General features: G+C 36.9%; 1 protein-coding gene across 11 annotated transcripts in view; it reads left to right on the top strand.

Annotated features, from left to right (window-relative positions):
• The window catches only part of FHIT (fragile histidine triad diadenosine triphosphatase), a 1,538,293-nt gene that overhangs the window by 1,195,331 nt on the left and 320,543 nt on the right, over window positions 1–22,419 (top strand). For 10 of the 11 annotated variants that reach the window (XM_074284234.1, XM_074284231.1, XM_074284238.1 and 7 more), the window contains 2 exons: window positions 3,417–3,562; window positions 5,303–5,332. In XM_074284234.1, the coding sequence (XP_074140335.1) occupies window positions 3,417–3,562; window positions 5,303–5,332 (176 nt within the window). Of the gene's footprint in view, window positions 1–1,117; window positions 1,250–3,406; window positions 3,563–5,302; window positions 5,333–22,419 lie in introns of those variants that run through there. The other variant, XM_074284240.1, reaches the window with a different exon arrangement.

Genomic DNA, 22,419 nt, shown 5'->3' on the forward strand with positions numbered 1-22,419 from the left:
GAAACCACAAATTACTATTATTGATGTTTCACTGATTTAAAAAATTAGTTTTGTAAAATATCTTTCAATTACATTTTAATTGGGTACTGGGCTGCCCATCTCTTGTGGAGATGACCTCTGGGGCCCCCTCTGGGGGACCTCAGCATCCATAGCATCACAATTGGAGCAAAAGGAATAGCTTTCTTAAGAAGTCTCAACTCTCCCCTATATAAGAGCTTCATAGCTGTTATAAAAACTAAATATTCAGGACTAGTCTTCCATTTATGTGTTATATTGTTCCTCTTTCTGACCTCATAACATGTATTTTAATTTTCACCTGAACTCATCCAGTGCAGTTCCTCATTTTGTTTGAGGGCAGGTTTTTCATATTTTACTCAATTTCCTCAGTATCTAGCATAGTTCCTGGCATCTAGGTACTTAATAAATGCTTAATGATTAAAGTACTTCTTCCATTCTTTCCAGGAATAATTCATTCTCCCTGATGAGTTGGAGAATAGAAAGCCATTTTTCCACCTTTTTGATGTTCTCTGCTAGGGAAATCAGCATGCTTTTTGCCCAGACACAGCTGTTGCTTAGCACCAGCAGGGATGCAAATATAGCACATTCTTTTTAGGTCTCTGCAAAATTTTCTTTGCCCTCCATGTTCCTTGGAAGCGAAATCCTCATTTCTCTTTTGTTCTTTTGGCTACGTCTCATGGCAAATTTTCCACTGCTGCTCACAGTAGGTTTTCAAGTGATGCTTTTTAAAAGTGGGGCTTCCCTGCCTTCCTTGCAATAGGACTGCTTGCTCACTCAGCTGTCTTTTGACCTGTATTGACTAGATTCTAACCAAAGGCCAAATACAAAAGGATGCTAGCTGCCCTCAACTACGGTCCACAGCTTTTAAGTTCAATTCCAATCTGAAATCCTCTCTTCTTCCTTCCCTTCTTCTGCTGATAAGAGACAAAACAATTTGCATCTTGCTTGATGTAGTACTGGTGGCCTACAGTGATCCCTTTGCAAGGGTTGGTTTGTAGTGGGTCATTTGAGTTTACTCAGCTGCCTCTGATCTCCATCAAAACCCTAATACAAATGTAAATCTCTCTCAGCTTTTACTTGTGAAATGTCAGGTAGAAGACTTTAGAGTACCCAGTATGCAACTAGAAATCCGAGACTAGAGCTTGGGAAAGAGAGGTGACATGAAATGAATGGACAGCGGTCAACTGGATAATTGAGAAGAGATGACCAAAGGGGAAGTGGATCAAAGATGGTAAAGAACTTTGAGGGGCACCTTCATTAAGAGTGGGAGAAAGATGGGGAACTCTCTAAGTACACTGAGAAGTAGCTGTCAGAGAAAAAAGAGAAGATCCTCAAGAATATCATGGAAGTCAATCCAGGAAAGAGTGACCACAGACAAAATAACTGAGAGGCACAGAAATATTTGGTGGGAAATGGGGATTAACCCTTTTGGGGGGTCCACTTTAAAAAACTAATATTTTACAAGTAGATTTTTGAGAGCTGAAAATACTATAGCTAAGAGCTATGAAAATAGCTAATATGAGGCTAAGGGGTAGCCAGGTTTGTTGCGTTGAGGTCAAGGGAATCTCAGATTTTTACAAAAATTCCCATTTACAAGAAGGGGTTTTGACATGGAGAGACTGTCCTGGACCATCAGGTCTGATGTCTACTGAACTAAACCACTTATCTACGACATAGAGATTCAGAAACCAGAAATTGAATCCAGATCTACTTGACTACATCAGATTGTCTTTATTCCTCTGTTACCTCTCTCTTCTTTTCTTTCTCTTTTATTCCATCTTCTTTCTTTTCTTTTCTTTCTCTTCCCCCCCCCCCCCACCTTTCTTCCTTCTCTATCCTTTCCTTATATAGCCTAAGAATTTTGGTTGTTTCATTGATTGGGGTCTTCAGGGTCGCTACAATTTGGTGAAATCCAAAACCTTCCCAGAAGTGGAAGAACAAAATAGGGAGGGGGTGGAACTTGAAGGAACATTCCTTTTAACAAAGAAAAGCCAACTCCCTGGGAGGGGAAGCCAGCAATCTGCTCAAAGCAAATGAAGGGAAATTCTTCATATCTAAATGGTTCATTGACCCATGATAATACAGCCGCACAGCAAAAGGAGGATAATTATCTTTTTAAGTATCAGATGCCCTGTGGGTTGAAGCTTCCCTCTTCCTCTCTTGAAAAATGAACTCAGATTAAACAAATGCTCTTTTTCCTAGTTTACCATTGACAAGAATTTTCTCATTATGAGCAAAATTAATTAGTGTTTTCCCCTTTTTTATTCCCCCCCTTTCCTTCTCCTCTGCTATGGAATCAGCCCTCCACAACTAGTGCCCCACTTTCCCCCTTGGGATTTCACTTTAGCCAATAAGCATCAGTTATAAAGGTGCTTTATATATTGGTAAAAATAGCATATAAATTATTGAAATTATTATTATTATTTTTTTTGCTTTGGCAGTTTGGGTTCCAGCAACCAAAGCACATGGAAACAAAACAGATCAGCAAAGAAAAAATAATACACATTTGCAGAAGAAACAACTTGACGCTTTTCTATCCCGGTGGGACTCGAGAGCTAAGCAAATACCAATATGTGTTATTTTAAAACTAATTTCAAGGGATGGATCCTAGTGAAAGTAGCAGAAATAGCATTGATCACTTGTAAAAAAAAAATTAAATATTGATATGTAACCTGTAGGTTATTCTAATTACATCCTGACCCTTTCTCTCAAGAACACTTCAATTTTCCTCAGACTAATAATGCAGATATATTTACTCTGATAAACTTGAGACTGCATTAAGAAGTTCTCGTCTATATAAGTAGACAACCCTTTCCACATACTAATGATTTCACTTCAAATGTCTTGGCTTCCTGGAAATCAGTCTGACATAACCTTTTCATGAATTGCTTAACTCCTGGTACATTTCTCGGTTACAGATGAGGTAGATGGTACCTTTTCTAAAGATCTGCAGAATTTCTAACAGTTAAAAAAAATAACTAATGTCTTTTCATTTCATTCTTTCCCTATTTCTCCAAAGGGTTTTTGGAATTAAAATTTAATTCTGGCAAGCTAACTAGGAGGGAACTAGGTTCTTAGCACTTTTCTGAGCTAATACTTTAGATTATTCAAAGGGTCAGGAGACAGAGGCCTCCATCACTGGCTCTTTCCAGGATCCTTTTGGTGTCCCAAGATAAAAAAAGCCCTCAAAACAAAACTTAACTTCTCTGTGCCTTTCTAACCCCAATTTTAAGAAAGAGGATGATCATAATATTCACCAGACAAAATACTAATGCTCACTTGGAACTTCTGGGTGTTTTTGTATCCCAGACTAAACTAACCTCTGACGTTATTAATGGTTGCTCACTAAGAGCCATATCAATATGAACCGTGATGTGCCTTAACACAGACTGACACAGATGTCTTGGTGTGTCCGCTGCGCCCCGTGGAACGTTTCCGTGACCTGAATCCCAGTGAAGTGGCAGATTTGTTTCAGATGGCCCAAAGGGTTGGAAATGTGGTGGAGAAACATTTCCAGGGAACTTCCCTCACCTTTTCCATTCAGGTGGGTACACTGATTGCTTGGATTATTTTTTTTCCCTCCCTTTTAAAATTTAGCTGTCTCATGTTTTGATCTTTTTTAAATCAATCCATTCTTTCATTTAATTGACTATAATTATTGACTAGACATGTCCTAGATGGGAAGTAGAAATAGGCTGAATTTGGTCCTTGGAACCAACCCCTGCAACTTCCTGTCTGTATGGCTTTGGACTACTCACTTTGCCCTTTTAAAAAGAGAAAGTGAGACTAAATGACTTTTGTATCCCTTTTAGTGCTAAATATAAGATCCTACATTAGAAAATCCACTGACACTTGTGCTTCAAATAAGGCAGCTCATTTTCACTGAATTATTGAAATGTCAGGTGTTTCTGCAAAGTTATCAATTTTACTACAATACAAACAGAGCAGAGAAAAGCCTTAACCTAGGATACATCCACACTGCCTAAAATAATTTGGGGGAAAGCGAATCAAAATGAAATTGAGAAGGTGATTTCATGAACAGTTAGATGTGATAGAGAGGTAAAGATAGAGCTTTTATTTAAAGGGAATTGATTACTTGTTGAACTATTTCATGTTTAAGTGAAAGTGTTTTGTATCTCAAGATTATTCCCTAATTCTCTCCCTGAGAACTCTCCAGGACCCTGAAGCAAATATTCCTAATATATTATATTATAATATATAAATGTTCCTAATATATTAAGCAAAATGGTATTTGGAACCTAAGGATGGATTGTTTTTCTTGCTCTCATGTCTACTGTATCTTAATGGATATACATTTTCATAACTTTTTTTAGCCAAAATATTTCAGTGGTTTTTTTGGTAGACATAGCCTATTGGTTCTATAATATTTCTGTTGAGGGTATAGACAAAGATCAAGTAAAAAGGCGAAGAAAATTGCAAATGCCTCCCAAGAAATCCATCCATTCGTTCTTTCATAAACATTTTAAGTCCCTCCTGCCCCCCATGCCCTCTGCATGAGCAAAATTTGCTCTTCCAGGAAATGGCTAAGGGCACTTCTTTACTTTGATTTCTGAAAGAGCTGGTTCATTCCTGAAATCAGGCTGACATCTGCTTTCGGTTATGTCTAACATATGTAATAGGTTTTGTCCTGGCTTGATGCCCGGGCCTGGTTAACATGTTCCATGGGTTTTGGGTAGGTCAGGGGTACAGAGACCAGGAACTGATGGTTCCGTAGGAGTGGGAGGCAGAAGGGATGAGGGATTGAAATCCTGATTGACTCATCCATGTTTTCTCAAGGTTAATTATAGGCAAAAGATGGACAATTTAAAAAATCTAATATGGGAAGTCCTATACCCCCCCCTTTACTAATTTACTTAAATCAGTTTTCCTATGTAAAAGCTTAAGATAATCAGATGTTAATTATACTGCCTCTGATTTTAAGAGATTTGCAAGATATGCTTCACATCCCCAAATGGTCCTCAGCTTTCCTTTAAAGCAATCAGAAAAGCAGAGCCATGAATGGAAAACATGTAGAGGAGTAAGGAAGGATGATACTTTATATAATTTATACCTTTTTTATATCTAACTTCTCACTTAGTCTTAGGAAGAAATGGAAAAGTGTCTTCTCAAATGCTTGAAGTTGGATAGTGCCCATGAGAGAACTATAAATTAACACACAATGAAATTGGATATAAATTATTAATGAGTAATATTTCTGAATAACTATGAGACCTAAGCAGTCTACCCTGAACTCAATTCTTTCTTCTTGTTGTTTTTATTATAGGATGGGCCTGAATCTGGACAGACTGTGAAGGTGAGTTCTCATATGCCTGCAAGTAAATAAGGGAGGATTATGAAACTTAATAGTTCAAAACTAATCTACAGCAGTCAGTTGAATTATATGAGTTGTGGGGACCCTCTGTCCAATATTACTACAAATGCTTAAATTATTGGAATTGTGCAGAGCAATATGGTTCAGTTCATTTTTTTCTTAATTAAAAATATCCATTTTCCCTTTCCTCCCCTATAACTGAAAAGAGGAAAAAGATTAGGAAACACCTTGGAACAAATGCCAATAATTAATTAAGCAAAACAGAATCCCATATTAGCCATGCTATTTTTCTTTTCTTTCCTTCTCTCTCTCTCTCTCTCTCTCTCTCTCTCTCTCTCTCTCTCTCTCTCTCTCTCTCTCTGTCTGTCTGTCTGTCTTTCTCTCTCTCTCTCTCCTCCTCCTCCTCTCCTCCTTCTCTCCTTCTCCTCTTTTCTTTCCTTTTCTTCTCTCTCTCTTTCTCCTCTCCTTCTCCTCTCCTCTCCTCCTTCTCTCCTTTCTTTTTTCTCCCTCCTTTCCTTTCCCCTCCCTTTCTTCCTTCATCTATCTATATCATTATGTACCCTAATAATTCATTATCTCTCCATCAAGAAGTAACTGACATTTTGAAATTATGATTGGTCATTTCATTGATTAGAATTCCCAAATCATTCAAAGTTGATTTCTTTACAATATTATTGTAATTGTATAAATTGTTTTCTTGGTTCTGCTCATTTCACTTTGTATCAACTTATCTTTACTTCCATCTTTTTACTACTACAGAAAGAGTTGCTGCAAATATTTTGGTACATATAATTTTTCCCCCCTTATTTCTTCATTTCTTTGGGATATAGGATTAAGAGAAGTATCACTAGTAGTAATCAAAGTGTATGAATGGTTTAACTTTTGGAATAATTCCATATTACTTCCCATTATATCCAGACCAACTCATAGTTTTACCAATAATGCAGTGTGTGTTTTTACCATAGCTTCTTCAATACTTTGTTGTTGTTCAATTTGCTAATTTTATGGATGTGTAATAAAAATTCAGGTACTTTAATTTAACCAATTAGTGTTTTGGAGCATTTTTTTTTTCACAAGATATCACTTTGGATAACTATACAGATATCTTGGATTTCCTTTTCATACCGTTTGATCCTTCTTATTTACTCCCATTTTATAGATGGGGAAAAACTGAGGCATAAAGAGGTTAAGTATCTTGTTCAGGTCACAACTATTAAGTTTTTCAGGCCAGATATCAACCTAGGCCTTCCTGACTCTGGACCCAAGATTCTCTCCCCTTTGCCACCTACTTGCCTCTATAATTCCTCATACCAATGAAATCATAGGTCTGGTCCCCCCAAAACAATAATTAAAATAAAAATTGTGGCTTCTTCTAGTCATGAATAAACATGTTCCAATCTTTTATCTCTTTTCTTCACCCCCCCTCTTTCATCTTTCTCCTGTCACTTCCCTTGGCCCTCCTCCTGACTGAAGTTCAAGGCTGATGGAGCCAGTGAAGCTTAAAACTAGATTTTAAGTGTACTAGTAGAGGAAAAGGGAGGATTTATTGGGATATTCTCCACTTGCCTAGTTTTAGAAAAATAAGATAAAATGCAGTGTGAGTCTGCAGTTATGTTTCACTTCCTGAGGTACAAATGCAAATCCCAGGGTAGTCAGATTCTCTGCTTCCATATTAGATAAAGACTAATTTTTTTTCTTGTTGAAAATCAAAGGAAAGTTGAGCTATAGTTAGAGTTTTGTGTTTTGTAAAATAAGATTAGATGGTACAAGAAGGCATTGAGTGGATTAAGGTAACACTCAGCACCAAATGATGGCAAAAAAAAAAAAAAAAAATCCCCTTCTTTTTAATTTGCAATGTTGACCTTAGTTTGGATGTGGCGTTTGCTGCTTGAGACAAATGCCTAGCAGAATTTTTTTTTTTTTTTTAGAAGAGGCCTAAGGGAAGATGGGAAAATGTGTGATACAGAAGGCAATTTACTGTAAGGGCTGACACCGAACAGGTCGGCAGATGCTTGCTGGGGAAAAGGATTGACTGCCAAATTGGGGGTGGGGGGAAAGCATGATGGGAACAGGTGAAAATGATATTCTTTCATCATGACGTTCTAAACAATATTTTGACATTAGTAGAGTAAATAAATTGGTTGCTGGGGTGAAATATTTGCCTTTTTATTTCTGAGGAGAGAGAGTTGAGAATCTTTTCTTTTGTCAAATAACATTTAGATAAAATCAGTATTCCAAGGGAGTTACTGGGAAGGGGAGGAGGGATTTCTCTCATGACCATTAGTGTGGAATATTAAGAATTAACTCTTGGTACTCAACTGGGAGGTCAAGCTGAGAATCTATTGGGGATGGACCATTAGGTTTATTTGATAAAGTAAGGGGGGGAAGGGTGGATAAGTTAAATCACAGGAAAAACTTAATGAATATCCCCTGCTTAACTAGATGTGGCTTGTACAAGATGATGATTTAATAGTGCGACTCACCTAAATTCATGGGTGCTCTTTGGCAGGGGGAATTGGGGACAGTGATATTTTCTCCAAATTCATTTAAAGAACATCTAAGCCAGATCCCTTCTCTATTTTGTGTAAAATATGCTCTGAATATAAATACTCAGAAAGATAAAAATGTTTGAGCAGAAAGGAAGATACTTAAAGATAAAATAGTCTAATCATTTCAGTTTAAAATGAGAGAGGCAATCCCCCTGTGTGCTGATGAAGGTAAAAGAAAGACCAGGGAGATTTTGCTGGTGCCAGATGTAAATCTGTTATCCAGAGGTATAGGCCAGGAATTTAGAAGGCCCCGGCCTTTTTCTCTCTGTCTAGCTTTTATTCTGATTTCCAGTTCAAACATGATCTCGGAGGGGAGACGCAGCCCGATACCACAGCCTCCACATGGTTTCTGTGATTCCATGTTATTTTGTTTAGTTTTAATTTATTTGAGCTGAGTCCTCAAGGAATCTAACATTGAAGGATATAAAACTGGAGTGACAAGGAGTTTCTTAAGTCCATTGTACAGTGCCATAGAATTTGAATCAGTCAGCACCATTTAACAGAACAAACTTCACCTTGCTCTCATTGGCAGCTGCCAGGATGGGGGTGGAGAGGTTCCTGGCTTTCAGCTATGCAAAAAGAACTGTAGCTCTTCTTGTCTGTGGAGAAGCCTTCTAGGAACCACATCCTTATCCATCGAGTTTGTCACAGCATCCTACATTTAAGGACAGAATAGACTGAATGGGCCATTTAGTCCAGTTATCTCAATTTACAGGTAAAGAAGCCAAGACTCCTAATGACTTGTCCAGTCATACAAATAGTAAACCACCAAAGTAGCATTTTAATTGAAGATCATGGACTCCCAAATGAACATTTCTCCTCTTCTGTACAAGTTACCTTTTAATCAAATAATAAGCACTTAGTAAGCACCGGAGATCACAAAGGAGAAAAAAAGATACAGCACTTCCTATTCTTAAGGAATTTACATTCTGTTGGATAAGACAATATGTATATATTATTTTGCATGTGCAAAGAGAGCATATGACCCTAAAAAGGTTAAATATCCAAAGTCCATCAGATATTTGGCCTTTTTTCTCTAAAAGGATCATGACATGGGGGGGAGGGGAGATGGATTTAAGAGAGGGAGATGGGCAAGGTCACATGCCTCAGTTTCCCCTCCAGAGCCATTTGGGTTCAGTGGCCATATAGCAAGCAGGAGGACTGGAGGTGGCCCTGGATGCAGGGGGAGACCTTGAACTTTTTAAGCTAAGGTCTTCAACAGGTCTCAGTTGATTGAGGCTGCACCCATTCAGTGATTAAGCAGACAAAGCAATTGAGGGAAAGAATCTCCTCTTTCACCTAGTTAAATAAATAAATAAATAGATGAATGAATAAGTGAATAAATAAATAAATAAGCAAACAAACAGACAAATAAATATATAAATAAATAAATAGATAAATCTGGGAAGGGAGGACCCTCAGGGCTTCTGAAAGCAGCTTGATGACTGAGTTTGTACCATGGAAGCAGAGTACACAGCAGAAGTGTGATACCCATCAGGAAGTATCTGGGAAATGGGAAATGCTATTACCAGATCCATGGGGGCTCCATAGTTGCTGGATGTATGAGCTACCATCCCTGGGTGGGAGTCTGGGCACCATGTTGCCTATGGGTATGTCCTGGGCATGTGGGCTCATGTATACCCCATGCATGTTCCCTGGCCACATATGTTCCCTACAGATGTCCCTCCAGGGATGTTTCTTTGTCATAGGTACTCTTTCTGTGTGTTCCTTTTTCCCACTGATCAGGAGCAAAATTATAGTGTCTATTATGGATGAGTTTGACCATCTCTTCTTGTCACTTTTATTTACTATCTTGTTTTAGAAAATATCTTATACTTTGGATTTGTGTGTCCTCCAGCTAGACAGCAATGGAGGAAAAACACACTGATGGGGTCTTGTGGTATTGACCTTTAGAATGACTCAGACTCCATAAAGTTCTATAGGGGCCTTCTTTGTAAAAGAGTGCACTAAATGCTTCCTATAGATGAGGATATTGACACTTGAAGGAGATCATCAAACAAGTTTCTCAAAGAGTCAGTATTATTATTATTTTTTTTACTAAATCAATTGTCTTTTTATTCTGCTCAAAGAACAGTGATTCTTTTGGGGCTGGGATGGTTGGTAGATTATTAAGCTATTTTAGTTTAATAATGTATTCTATTTTATTTCAGAAATTTCAACAGTTAATTACTACATCATAAATTTTATAGCATTTATATAAGTCTAATAAGTTTCAACAGTTAATTACTACATTATATAAATTTTAATAGAATTTACATATGTCTAATATCTTTTAATTTTTTGCATTTATTAAATCTTCTGAATTTATAAAACTCATATTAACCAGAATAAATATGAGCAAGGGAGTCCTCTTGCTTTAGGTGACATCTACACAGCAGATTAAATTACCCAGATAATTTAACTATCATAATGACATGTTTTATAATGACACAGAGCACAGAGACGTGGCTTTAGGATTCCAATCAGTTACAGTGTGAGGGCTACCATTCTCTTTGTTACCTTGTACACACCCCAACTGAGACTTACTCTTAAAGTCCTTCCCTCATCTCTGTCCCCAGAAGCAGCTTTTTGCAAACTGCCCCTCCCTGAAATCCCAGTTACTCCATATCCAATGCTCCATTTTTAATTTTGACTCAAGTTTTCATCAGACAAAAGACATTAAAGATGAAAAATACCATGATTTCTTCTCCAAAGACACTACCATTCTCCTCAATAAGGGTGAAATGTTTAGGGACAAATTTCCAGGTATCCAGGATTTCAGATGCAACAAAACCCAACTATATATAAATGAGCTCCAGGCAGGGAAAAGCAACAGAAGGAAGGCACTCAAATTACTGAGGACCTGCAGAGGCTTCCTGTAGGAGGGAGACTTTAGCTGAAACCTAAAGAAACCAGGAAAGCCAGAAGGCAGATTGAGGTGGGAGAACATTCTGAGGTTGGGGAGAGCTAAGGAAAATACTCAGTCTGGAGGATCTTGGACAAGGCTCAGCAAGAGACTGATGTCACCAAATTACAGAACGTCCAGAGGGAGGAAGGTTTATGATTTGAAGAGAAGGAAGGGAAAGGTTAAGAAAGCCTTATATACCTTCATCTTGGGAGGCAGAGAGAGAGACCCAGACATATGGAGAAACACAGACACACACTGAGAGACAGAGAGAGAGACAGGAAGAAGGGAGGGAGGAAGGTATAAAATTTGAAGGGAAGGAAGTGAAAGGTTGAGAAAGCCTTATATACCTTCATCTTGGGAGACAGATATACACCCAGAGATACAGAGAAACACAAACACACACTGAGAGACAGAGAGAGAGAGGAAAGAAGGGAGGCAGAGAGGGAGAGAATCAAAGGAAAAGAAGGAAAAAAAGAGGGACTGGGAAGAGGAGGTAGGAGGTAGGGACAGGGGGAGATTTATATATATATGTATATATGTTTATATGTGTGTATATGTATCTATTTATATAAATATAGATATTGATAAAGACAGCAAGAGAGACACAGACGGGGGCGAGAAGGGAGAATGAGATTTGGGAATCCACTGTTTAGAGTCCATAATTGAAGTCTCAAGAATAGATGCAATAGTGATCCATAGGAGGGAACTATGATAAGGTTTGTAGCTGAAGAAATAAGTGGAAAGAGCAAGGTAAAGCAGGGAGGAAGGGAGAAAAGGGTCATCAGAAAAGCAGCCTAGCCAGAAATTTTAGCATCACATAAGGGAAGGAAAAAGAGAGCATCAGGAACAAAGGGTGGCTTCCAAGGTCAAATGCTGCAGAGAGGATAGAAAAAAGGAACACTCTGAAAAGGTATTGGATTTAGCAATTAGCCGGTCATAGGATGACCTTTAATAAATGCTACTTCAGTTAAGTTGGAAAGACAGAGGCTATAGAGAGCAAGAGGTTAAGGAAAAAATTGTAACAATAAAGAAGGGATATTTATTTTCTCTTTAATCCACTTACTCTACCCATAAATTTCTTGTTGGCCAGGAATTTCTCTTGAGATTTTCAGATACTCCAAGATTTTCTTTGTAATTCCAATCCTATACTTTTCATGAACATTTACAGTAACGTCCTTTAATACAATCACATAAACTAAAAGATTAACACTACACCCTTAATTTATAAGCCTGGTTTTCATCCATATGAAAGAACTATATTGTAATAGCTTGGGTATGAATTCTCTTCCAGGATAATCTATATTTTTGGTTTATTAAAAAGAGAAATAAATGCCAAGCCGGCAACCAGAAATCATATTTAAAGGCTATTTATGGAATATACCCAACTTTACTCGTGTCTGTGCATTAGGCCAGAATCCCAAATGTAAAGACATACTTTTCACATCCTGAAATCAACACAGGGGAGTTTTCTTAATAATTACTAAGATAGCAGTAATTACTTTTTGGGCTCTGCCTTGGGAACAAGATAAAGAATTCTTTAAAGAATTGTGATTAAATAGCTTTAGAAATTTTAATTTTTTATTGTCCACTGGGGACTTTTTTCCTAGGAAAAAAAAATATAACACATAGTTGTATATATAACATAGGCTTCAAACTCTAAACTGATGAGTAAATTGTAGCATGATAGGGGTGATGAGGGATGTTGTTTGTCCCTTCTTGAAAAGGGCCATGACATTAGGAAGATGATGTCATGATTTGCAAGTGAATTGGAGTTCAGTGAGGGAGGCTATGCAAGGTCACCAGCCTCACTATCTCCTCCAGAACCATCTGGGTCCAGTGGCCAGATGGAGATCAGATTGACTGGAGTTCACCTCCAGATGTATTGGGAGACCTTGGCCTTTTTAAATTAAGGATTTTTCCAGGTCTTAGTTTGATTGAGGCAATGTTCCTTCAGGGATTAAAGTGGGTGAAAAAATGAGGCAAAAGTTTGACTTTGCAAGAGTCTGGGAGGGGAAGACAATCTTCAACATTACCTCACATCCAGACACATCCCATCATCCACAACAGATTGCCTTGGTTTTTCGTTTCACCCAACCAAGTTAAAGAGCTGCCTTTTTGATTTGTATGCATAATTTGTGTACGATGCTTCTCTGAGCTGTGGAGGAGTGTGAGAACGTATGGATAGGCGTCCCATTTCATTATTTAACTTCTAATGGGGGACATAAAAATAGATTCCCACATGTTTAAATATGGGGTGGGGAGGCTGGCTTGGAGTGGAATGCTTTGAATAATCCTTAATGTTCTAAATCCTTCTTTGAAAATCATGTCAAGTCAAAATAAATCAAGTTCTAGGATGTATTTCTCATATTCTGGAACAAAAGTAGGCCTTCACTTTTGTAGCCTATTATAATCATGAGAAACTCCATTGGTTTTGTGTTCTTTCAGGCAACAAAAACCAGTCAGATTTGGGACAATCACTCTCCTGGCAGAAACAAGACCTAATTGCCTTGGGAATATTGGCTCTATAACTAGTGACCTGGGCTTCCTCCTACCTCCTGTTTGAGGAGGACAGGGAGATGAGACCAGCCTTCCCCGGATACACAACTTTGCCTATTTTAATGACACAAAAAAGAGGGTGTCCTCTACTTGTTGATTTCTGCCTCCTTGGCTTTTTTGGCCGGCCCCTTTCAAGAGTCTTTTGAGGCTGGGTAGCATATTCCATTCTAATTCTATAATATATGTACTTTTTTTCTATCCCTGACCCTTTCAGGCTACTCTAAGGTAGTTTCCTGAGCTAGAATTCTAAGTCATTTCTCCCTGAGTTGTGATGTCATGAAAATCTCATGAAAATTGAATCAGCATCAAGGGAATTGAGTTTGATTCCTTATCTGCCTTGTACCTCTTTGATTTTGGGTTATTCTCTAAATCTCTCTACAATTCTGTTTCTTCATTTTTCAACTGAGTGGGCTGGTCTGGATTGAATTTCCTTTTAGTTCCCTAAATCTGTGATTTTTCACTGGAGGCACTCCACTGAATCCTACCCCTCAGGCTGGCTGTCCCATAAAGCGTTCCCAGAAGAGACTCCCGTTCCCAGAAGTTCCTTTGCCAAAGCTTCCTAACTGCTCTCATTCCTTCTGATTAGATGGCAAAGCTCAGAAAACCTTGGGTTTCATAGTCAGTTAAGATGGCAGTCCATCAGCACTGCCAAGTAAACTTAACTAGGAAAATAACTAGGAAACCTAAGGTCCTCTGGACTTTGTCATTTATACCACTAACACTATGCTATATATCTCACTGATGTACCATTATACCGTCTACACCAGTGAAACATTCAGCACTTCTGGACCTCTCCATATACCTTGCATCTAAATATTGAACTCTGTAAGAGTAGACAATGTCTTGATGTTTCTGTAGATATCCCTGGTCTTCAACATGGCTATTTGCACAAAATAATGTGAGTACATATTATAATGCTTTTTCACTTATCCATTCAATTTGTGATTTGAAATATTCTAACTTCTGGCCTCTTGTCATTGGAATATTTTATTTGAATTTAATGCAAACCCAGATATTCAAATCCTCTTTAATCTGATTGTTTCAAATTGCATATCATGAAAAAGTTATTGAAAAATGACAGTAATAAGATAGTTATCTATTCATATATATCATATTGGTCTATATACACGTGTCCCCCAAAATAGTTGTTGTTGTTGAGTTATTTCAGTCTGTTCAACTCTCATGACCACTTTTGGGATTTTATTGGCAAGGGTATGAAAGTGGTTTGCCATTTTCTTCTCCAACCCATTTTATAGATGAGGAACTAAGGCAAACAGGATTAAATGACTTGCCCAGGGTCACATAGGAAGTAAATGTTTGAGACCAGATTTGAACTCATGAAGATGAGTCTTCTTGATTTCAAGTCCAGTGTTCTATCTACTGAGCTACTTAACTGCCCTGTCCAAATATAAATTATACTCTAAAATGAGACCTCTTTAAAAGGAATCTCTCTTTTTTTCTCTCTCTCTCCCTAGATAGCCTTGATTCTGTATCTCTCTCTCTCTCTCTCTCTCTGTTCTCTCTCTCTCTCTCTCTCTCTCTTCTCTCTCTCTGTTCTCTCTCTCTCTCCTTTCTCTCTCTCTCTCTCTCTCTCTCTCTCTCTCTCTCTCTCTCTCTCTCTCTCTCTCTCTCTCTCTCTCTCTCTCACACACACACACACACACACATGATTATTTGCCTAATTTTTGTTCTTTCCTTTTTCTCTTATAAGAAAAGCACTTGTAATGGAGAGAAGCTGGACACATTCCCAATAAGATTAGGGGTGAAACAAGGATGCCCATTATCATCATTATTATTCAACATTGTACTAGAAATGTTGCCTTTAGCAATAAGAAAAGAAAAAGAAATTAAAGGAATTAGAATAGGCAATGAGGAAACAAAATTATCACTCTTTGCAGATGATACGATGATATTAGAAAATCATCCAAAAACTTACTCGAATTTACCAAGTTACAGGATATAAAATAAACCCACACAAATCATCAGCATTTCTATATATTACTGACAAAGGCCAGCAAAAGTAGATAGAAAGAGAAATTCCACTTAAAGTAATTGTACAGAAAATAAAATATTTGGGTTTTTATATTCCAAGACAAACCTAGGAACTATATAAACCCAATTACAAAACACTTCTCATACAAATAAGGTCAGATCTAAACAATCAGAAAAATGTCAATTGCCCATATATAATAAAAATGGCAATTCTGCCTAAATTGGCCTACTTATTCAATGTCATACCTAGCAGACTGCCAAAAATTATTTTATAGAGCTAGAAAAAATAATAACAAAACTCATCTGGAAGAGCAAAAGGTCAAGAATATCAAGGAAATTAGTGGGAAAAAAATACAAAGGATGGTGGCTTAGCAGTACCACATTTAAAACTGTATTATAAAGCAATAGTCATCAAAACCATTTGGTCCTGATAAAAAACAGATAGATCAATGGAATAGATTAGAGACATACAACACAATAGTAATCCAGTATTTGATAAACCCTCTAACTCCAGCTTTTGGGATAAGTACTCACCATTTTACAAAAATTGCTGGGAAAACTGGAAAATACTACGTCAGAAACTCAGCATAGACTTACATCTCACATGAATTAGAAACTAAAGGAGTTACTACTGACTCCTTGTGCTATGGATTTTTTTTACTGACTCTACCAAGAAGCTATGCTATGAATTCAAGCTTCTTTTAAGGATTCCATTTTCTCAAGAATTGGTTCAATATCTTTTAAGGGAAACAATCAAAACAAAACACAACTCAGCGCAATCCTAGGAGATCTTGAATCTACCCTAGCATTTATGTCATGAGTTTCCAACCATGTCTATACTGATGTTAGTAAGCAGCTTTTCACCATTTTAATTGTTATTTTGATTTATAGGCTATCAAAACAATTATTTGATTGCATCAATAGGAATTATATTCAAAAGGGAGTGAATGATCTCGCTTATCAGAAAGAAATCTGGTCACTCTAAATAATAAATTGTAAAACCTGTTTTTCTCTCTAAGCCATGAATCTGCCATTTGCCAACTACATGATTTGGGAGAAGGTATTAGCCCTCCCTCAGAATTCAGTTTTCTCAATGTGGCTTCATAAACTTATACCCAACAATTGCCTAACAATGTATAATTTTTCAAGAAAATCTGTTAATTCTGTTGACAACAATCTAGAATAAAGGAGCAAATGAAGGAAGCAAAAGGGTGTAAGCATTTTAATTGCATTGTATGGTTTTCTTTTGAAGATGGGCATATTTTTGATTTCTTATGTTTGATATAAAACATGAGGATAAAAGTCTAAACAACAAAATTAAAGGAACGATGAGCATTGTGATTGGTCAGATAGGTTATGATGCCATGAAATCTAAACAGTGATGGGTGATTGTGTCTTTCTGCCTTTTTTTTTTTTTTTATCCCTGCTCTCTCACCCAGCAGCAGCTGTGTTTATAAGCAGCACACATTCTATAAGCATTGTAGACATCACAGAAAATTAAGTTTCATAAATATTGTGTCACATTTAGCAAATGTTCATCTCTTTTGGGTTGCTATGTTTGCTGCGATGGAGAAATCCATCCCAAAAGGGGTCCTCTTTTTACAACTTTCTTGTGGAGATTTGATAACTTAGTCATGAAAAGTAAAACACTGAGTTTCCTTTTATTGGCAACCTACAACTTTTAATTTTGAGGAATTAAAGTCCCTAAGATATAGATTAAGAAGGATAGGGATATTACTTATGTAAATTCATAAATCTGAAACATGGTAATTCTCTCTTATATGTAGCCTAAGAAACAGTTTAATAGATGAATTACACTCACCTGGAATTCTGAGCTATTCTATTCTCGATCACCTTTTTGCATTTTCTGAAGTAGGGATGGCTATTCAGTATGGTCATGGTACTGTGGGCATTTAGGCTTTCTAGTCAATGTAAAATACTTCAAAGTTTCATAATCATTGCAGCTACACTTGGACACTTAAAAGATTCAAGGGGAGCAAGATAGATGTCTCCAGTTATTGGATGATTTAGATTTGATCTCTTTGACCCAGAGGGCAGCTATAGAAAGTCTGGGTGACATCTGAGAAGCAAATTTAGATTTGATATAAAGAAAAGCTTCCAAAGACTTTGAATTATGCTTGAGTGCAGTATGTTGCCTCTGGACGTCTTCATGGAAAGGCTGGATAGCAATTTTGTGTTCAAGGTCATGAGTTTTGATTTTCATATATTTAGTTCTGAAAGACCATTGGTGCGTATGTGACTAAAATGGTCAATTAGGAAATTCAATCAAACAACTGATCAATTCTATGAAACAATAAAGAGGGGGAAAAAATCAACTCGGTTATTTAATTTGGATTAAGCCATTTAATTGAATTAGCCAGTTTATCGAAATGCTGTGTAAATCAGCAAAGCAGAGTAGATAAACAGCTTGCTTTTGAGTCAAGATTTGTGTAAAAGTTCAGTTTCTAGTACATAGGATCACAAGAGCCGGGGCAGATAATTTAAGTTTTTGGTGATTTAGACAATTCTCTAAGACTGTTGAAGAATTGAAGAAGAATTGAAGAACAGCTGCCCACCTGCTTTTGTGGAGAGAGTATACTTATTAGAATTCCTTATATCAGTAAAATTACAGGTCTGAACACTCCCCCCCCAAAAAAAATTCATTCTCAACAGTCAGATCATGAAGATATAGTCACAGTCTGAGTCAATTGATGCTGTATACATCCTTCTTTCATCTGCAAGTGACTCAGCAGGAAATGACTGGTACTTTGGTTGAAACTGAGAGATTGAATGGAAATGGAGCCATGAAGAACTGTTGGATCTGATTATATGAATTCCTACAGCTAAGAAACAAACAATATATTTTTTTATTTGAAAGAATGCACCATAGGCAGCAGTTATTGGCAAAAAACATGAATGTTTTCATGTTGACTCTTGTCTTACCAGTCTTTAATGAAAGAAAATAATATTCTCAAAACTGAGGATTTGTATTTGTAGCCCAGTTGATTAGGCAGATGGTCTAGATTGATGACTGTGTAATCAATGGGTTTTTGATCATTCAAATCCTTAGAATCACACAAATTTTAGATGTGAGTGGGACCGGAGGATCCATGTTGTCTCTCTAGTGCTTGATCAATTATCACTATCTCAATATCTTGCTTCCTATGTCCTCATGTGTTTGAAAAATAATTTCTCAGATCTAAAAATAGTTTGGTAAATATAAAGATTTGAGGACTGAGTACTAGTTATATTCAGCTAATCCGTCAATAAGCACTTAAATGGCTACCATATTCCAGAAACTATGCTGGGCACTAATTTTACAAATAATAAATGTCACATCCTACAAAGCACTGAATAATAGAGCCTATGACCTTCCCAGTGACATCTTAGTGAGAAATACAGAGCTAGTAGGGATCCCTAATGCCCTACAGACCAGACACAGTGAGAAAGTCTTCTTTATTCTCAAAGTGAATTATGATAGCTATGGGAAAGGGTAATCTTGAAAATTTAACTACACATGTCATGCTGCATCAATCCCACACATTAATGTAGGAGCAGACCCCATCTCCAGAGAGGGCTGGGGGATTGTCTATATGGGTACATCAATAAAACAAAAACGTCTTTGAGACTCTATAGAGTCAGAATAATCCTTAACCTTTGGGAAACTTAGGATGACAACCTGAGATTTGTCTGGAGTCACCCAATGGAAAGATAATATTTGCTGGAAGCTGATAATGAAAATCTCCCCTTTACTCCCTGCTGATAGTTTACTTCCTCAAATAAACAGCCCTTGTCCTTGATTTTACTTAAGATGTAAGGATGAGCTTGAGATAGCTTCTGGCTTCACTGACAACAGTTTTGAAAAATAAATAAGATAAAGTCAAAAAGGGGAACACACCAAATATTCCCAGAGTTTATCCTGAAATCCAGTTATCCGAATGTTCATCTGCAAAACTCCCACCCAAGGGGCCATGTATCAGTCCTTGCTCCATAAAACATCTCTGTTTATTATGCTTTCTTTCCTAGTCCCTGAAAAACAGCCCAACAGGGTTTTATTTGTGTTTCAATTCATCTGTTGGTTGTAAATGGTATAAATTCCCAGATGTAATCAGGTTCTTGCAGTATAATTTTGATGAAACTACCCAGCCATGGAAGGTAAAAATATGATTCCAAGATTAGCTCCCCCATAAGATAACCAAAGGTGATTCTCACAAGTAATAAAGAACATTGCAACAGGAGATACTTTCAACCAGAGTCATCCTGAGTTTGAGGAGTTTGCTCTCTGGAACACAAATGCCCCATCATTATTCTCTTCTCCAATCAATGAGTTTTCTGCCTGTGTGGTTCTATCAGACTTGTAGTCCTTTATGCTTCTATTATGTTAAAAGTCTAAAAGCCTCCAAAATACGATGGGACATATTTCTTCAATTCAGTTTGCTAAGGTGCAAAGTCAGTTCATTGTGTTGGAATTATTCTGCATAAGGCAATTCCTATTTTAAAGAAATCTAGTCCCTGCCATTGCTAAAAAGGCTCGTTTGACCCAGGAATAAATAGTTTAGAAGGCAAGGATTCATTAAAATAGAAAATGTTTCTCTCTTGGCTGAAAGATGGAGAATCAAGGTTTTAGAATGAATTAAGTTCAATGGATTTTTTTTTTTTTTTTTTTTTTTTTTTTTTTTTTTTTTTGCTATTTAAACTTGTTATCCATTCTAGAAATTTGAGTAAGAGTTAGGTAATTCAGGAAAGACCATTAGCCTGTTTCTTTCCTGTGTTTTTAATATTCAATTTTATCCTGCATCTAAGCTTCAGGTACATAATGTCTGTGGCAGCTGTTCATATCTTTTGCCTTCATTAACATATGCAACCTTGTCATATGAATTTGATGCTAAATGAATAACTTAAAGATGAATCTACTGCAGTATTCATGGATGTGTGTGTGTGTGTGTGTGTGTGTGTGTGTGTGTGTGTATAGACACTTTGGGGATGGCAAAGAGCCAAGTGGATTTTTGTTGATTTTAAGAAGTCCATCATATATATCATATGTATGTGTATATATATATATATATATATATATATATATATATATATATATATATATATATATATATATATATATATATATATATATATAATTTAAAACAATAACTGCTCATGTTAGCAAATTATCAATCTCACAAATTGTTTTGAAGCTAGTTGTAAAGATTTAAAGAAAGTGCTTGAGGGAAGGGAAATGTATACTAAAGAAATGGTGGTCATACCTTGGAAGATAAATTTATTATTTCATTTCCAGTGCAATCTAATTAAGGATAACTATTGGATTTCTAAAAAGTGAACTTTGATTAGATTTAGCTGTCAGAAATAAACTCGAAATATTGGTCAGTTTATACTTTACAAGGAATCTTCTGAGAAGAGGAAAAATATTCATTCAGAATAATGACATTCCCTGCTGACCTTCTCTTTCTGTATTCTTTTTTCCTGGTTACAATAATACTGTTATCCAGAAGACTATCTGCTGCTCACCTGGACCTTTTCTCTTCTTGTTCCCTTTCTTCACCAAGTGTCATTTCTTTCCTATTTAGAAATAAATCAGTATAAAATGAAATTACCATAAATATCCATTTTTCACCTCCCAGTAAATGATACTCACTAAGAACCACATGGTCTTCTCTTTTCAGCTGAGGTTTAACACAACCCTTTATTTGTATGAAACAGCCAGAAATATGCCCTCTTCATCCCCTTTCTCCTCCCTCTGCCACCCCTGGGTCCTTCATGCTTAGTGGGGAATCAGGGAACCTTTGTTCTTGCAATGAATCAGAGACCTAGATTTGAATCCCATCCTAACCTGAGGAAAGTCTCTTATCCAATCTGGATCTTTTTTTTTTTTCAACTACAAAGTGAGGAGTTTAAGCTAGAAAAACCTACAAACACCTTACAGATTTAAATCTGTGATCAGATAATTCTGTAAGCTCCTTTGATCTCTCCTAGGCTCAGTTTCCTCATTTGTAAGATGAGGTGATTAGATTAAATATGCTCTAGGTTCCATTCCCACTCCAATCTGCATTTCCACAATGGTTTTTGTTTCCAGTGTACACTTCCTGAAGGGCTGATCCCAAGTGAGTCTGTTCAGCTGTCTCTCTAGATCATAGCATTGAAGAATTAACTCAATCTCTAAGCATTTTCTATAGCATTCCTTAAGTAGCACAATGGTCTGTTTCTGTTCCTTATTCTGATATGATTCAGTAAGATCTCAAACATCAATTCTTTAAGAAATGATGAATTAATAACTCAGTCAACAAATAAAAAAATAACAAATAGTTATTAAGTACCTACTGTGTGATAGGGGTAGGTAGGTAACTAGTACCTAGGCCTAGTGTCAGGAAAACCTGAGTTCAAATCTAGTTTTAGTCACTTAATCCTATTTATTTCAATTTCCTTATCTATTAAATGGACTGGAAAAGGAAACAGCAAATCATTTGCCAAGAAAACTCCAAATGGCATCTCAAAGAGCCAGACATGACTGAAATATGATTAAACAATCACAACAACACTCCCCCTTCTCATTGGTAAAATATGGGGGCCTATCTGGGGCTATCTGCCTCTGTGGCTCTTAGCCATGTTCTTCTGCTGTATAAATCTTCCCGAGGATGGTGTCCCAACAAGCTGGATGCCTCCTTTTAGGTCTTTTGCTGTCATATAGCTCTCCATCTGTTAACCCTCCATCTTGTTATGTTTCTTTCCCTTTTTCAAATGTGAATGTCCTGAATTATAATTTTTGTTCCACTTCTAGTGCACAACAATTTGTATTTAAAGTGCATCAACCTACTTACACTCCCCATGCTTCTCCCTGTAGCCTCTGTATCCCTCATGATTGTAGTTCTACAGTAAATGTGATTTTGATAAAAAGGATGTTCTAATCGCTTCCTTTAAATACAGCCACCAGTATGTCTCAACAGACATAATGGCAACTTTAATTAGATGAGCCAATTGGATCATCTTTAAAATCACCTTAATAAAATAAGAAAGCAATTTGCACACATATGGACAAGGAGGTTTCATACTGATCA

The sequence above is a fragment of the Sminthopsis crassicaudata genome, chromosome 1 (genome assembly GCF_048593235.1).
Source record: "Sminthopsis crassicaudata isolate SCR6 chromosome 1, ASM4859323v1, whole genome shotgun sequence".
Taxonomy (NCBI): domain Eukaryota; kingdom Metazoa; phylum Chordata; class Mammalia; order Dasyuromorphia; family Dasyuridae; genus Sminthopsis; species Sminthopsis crassicaudata.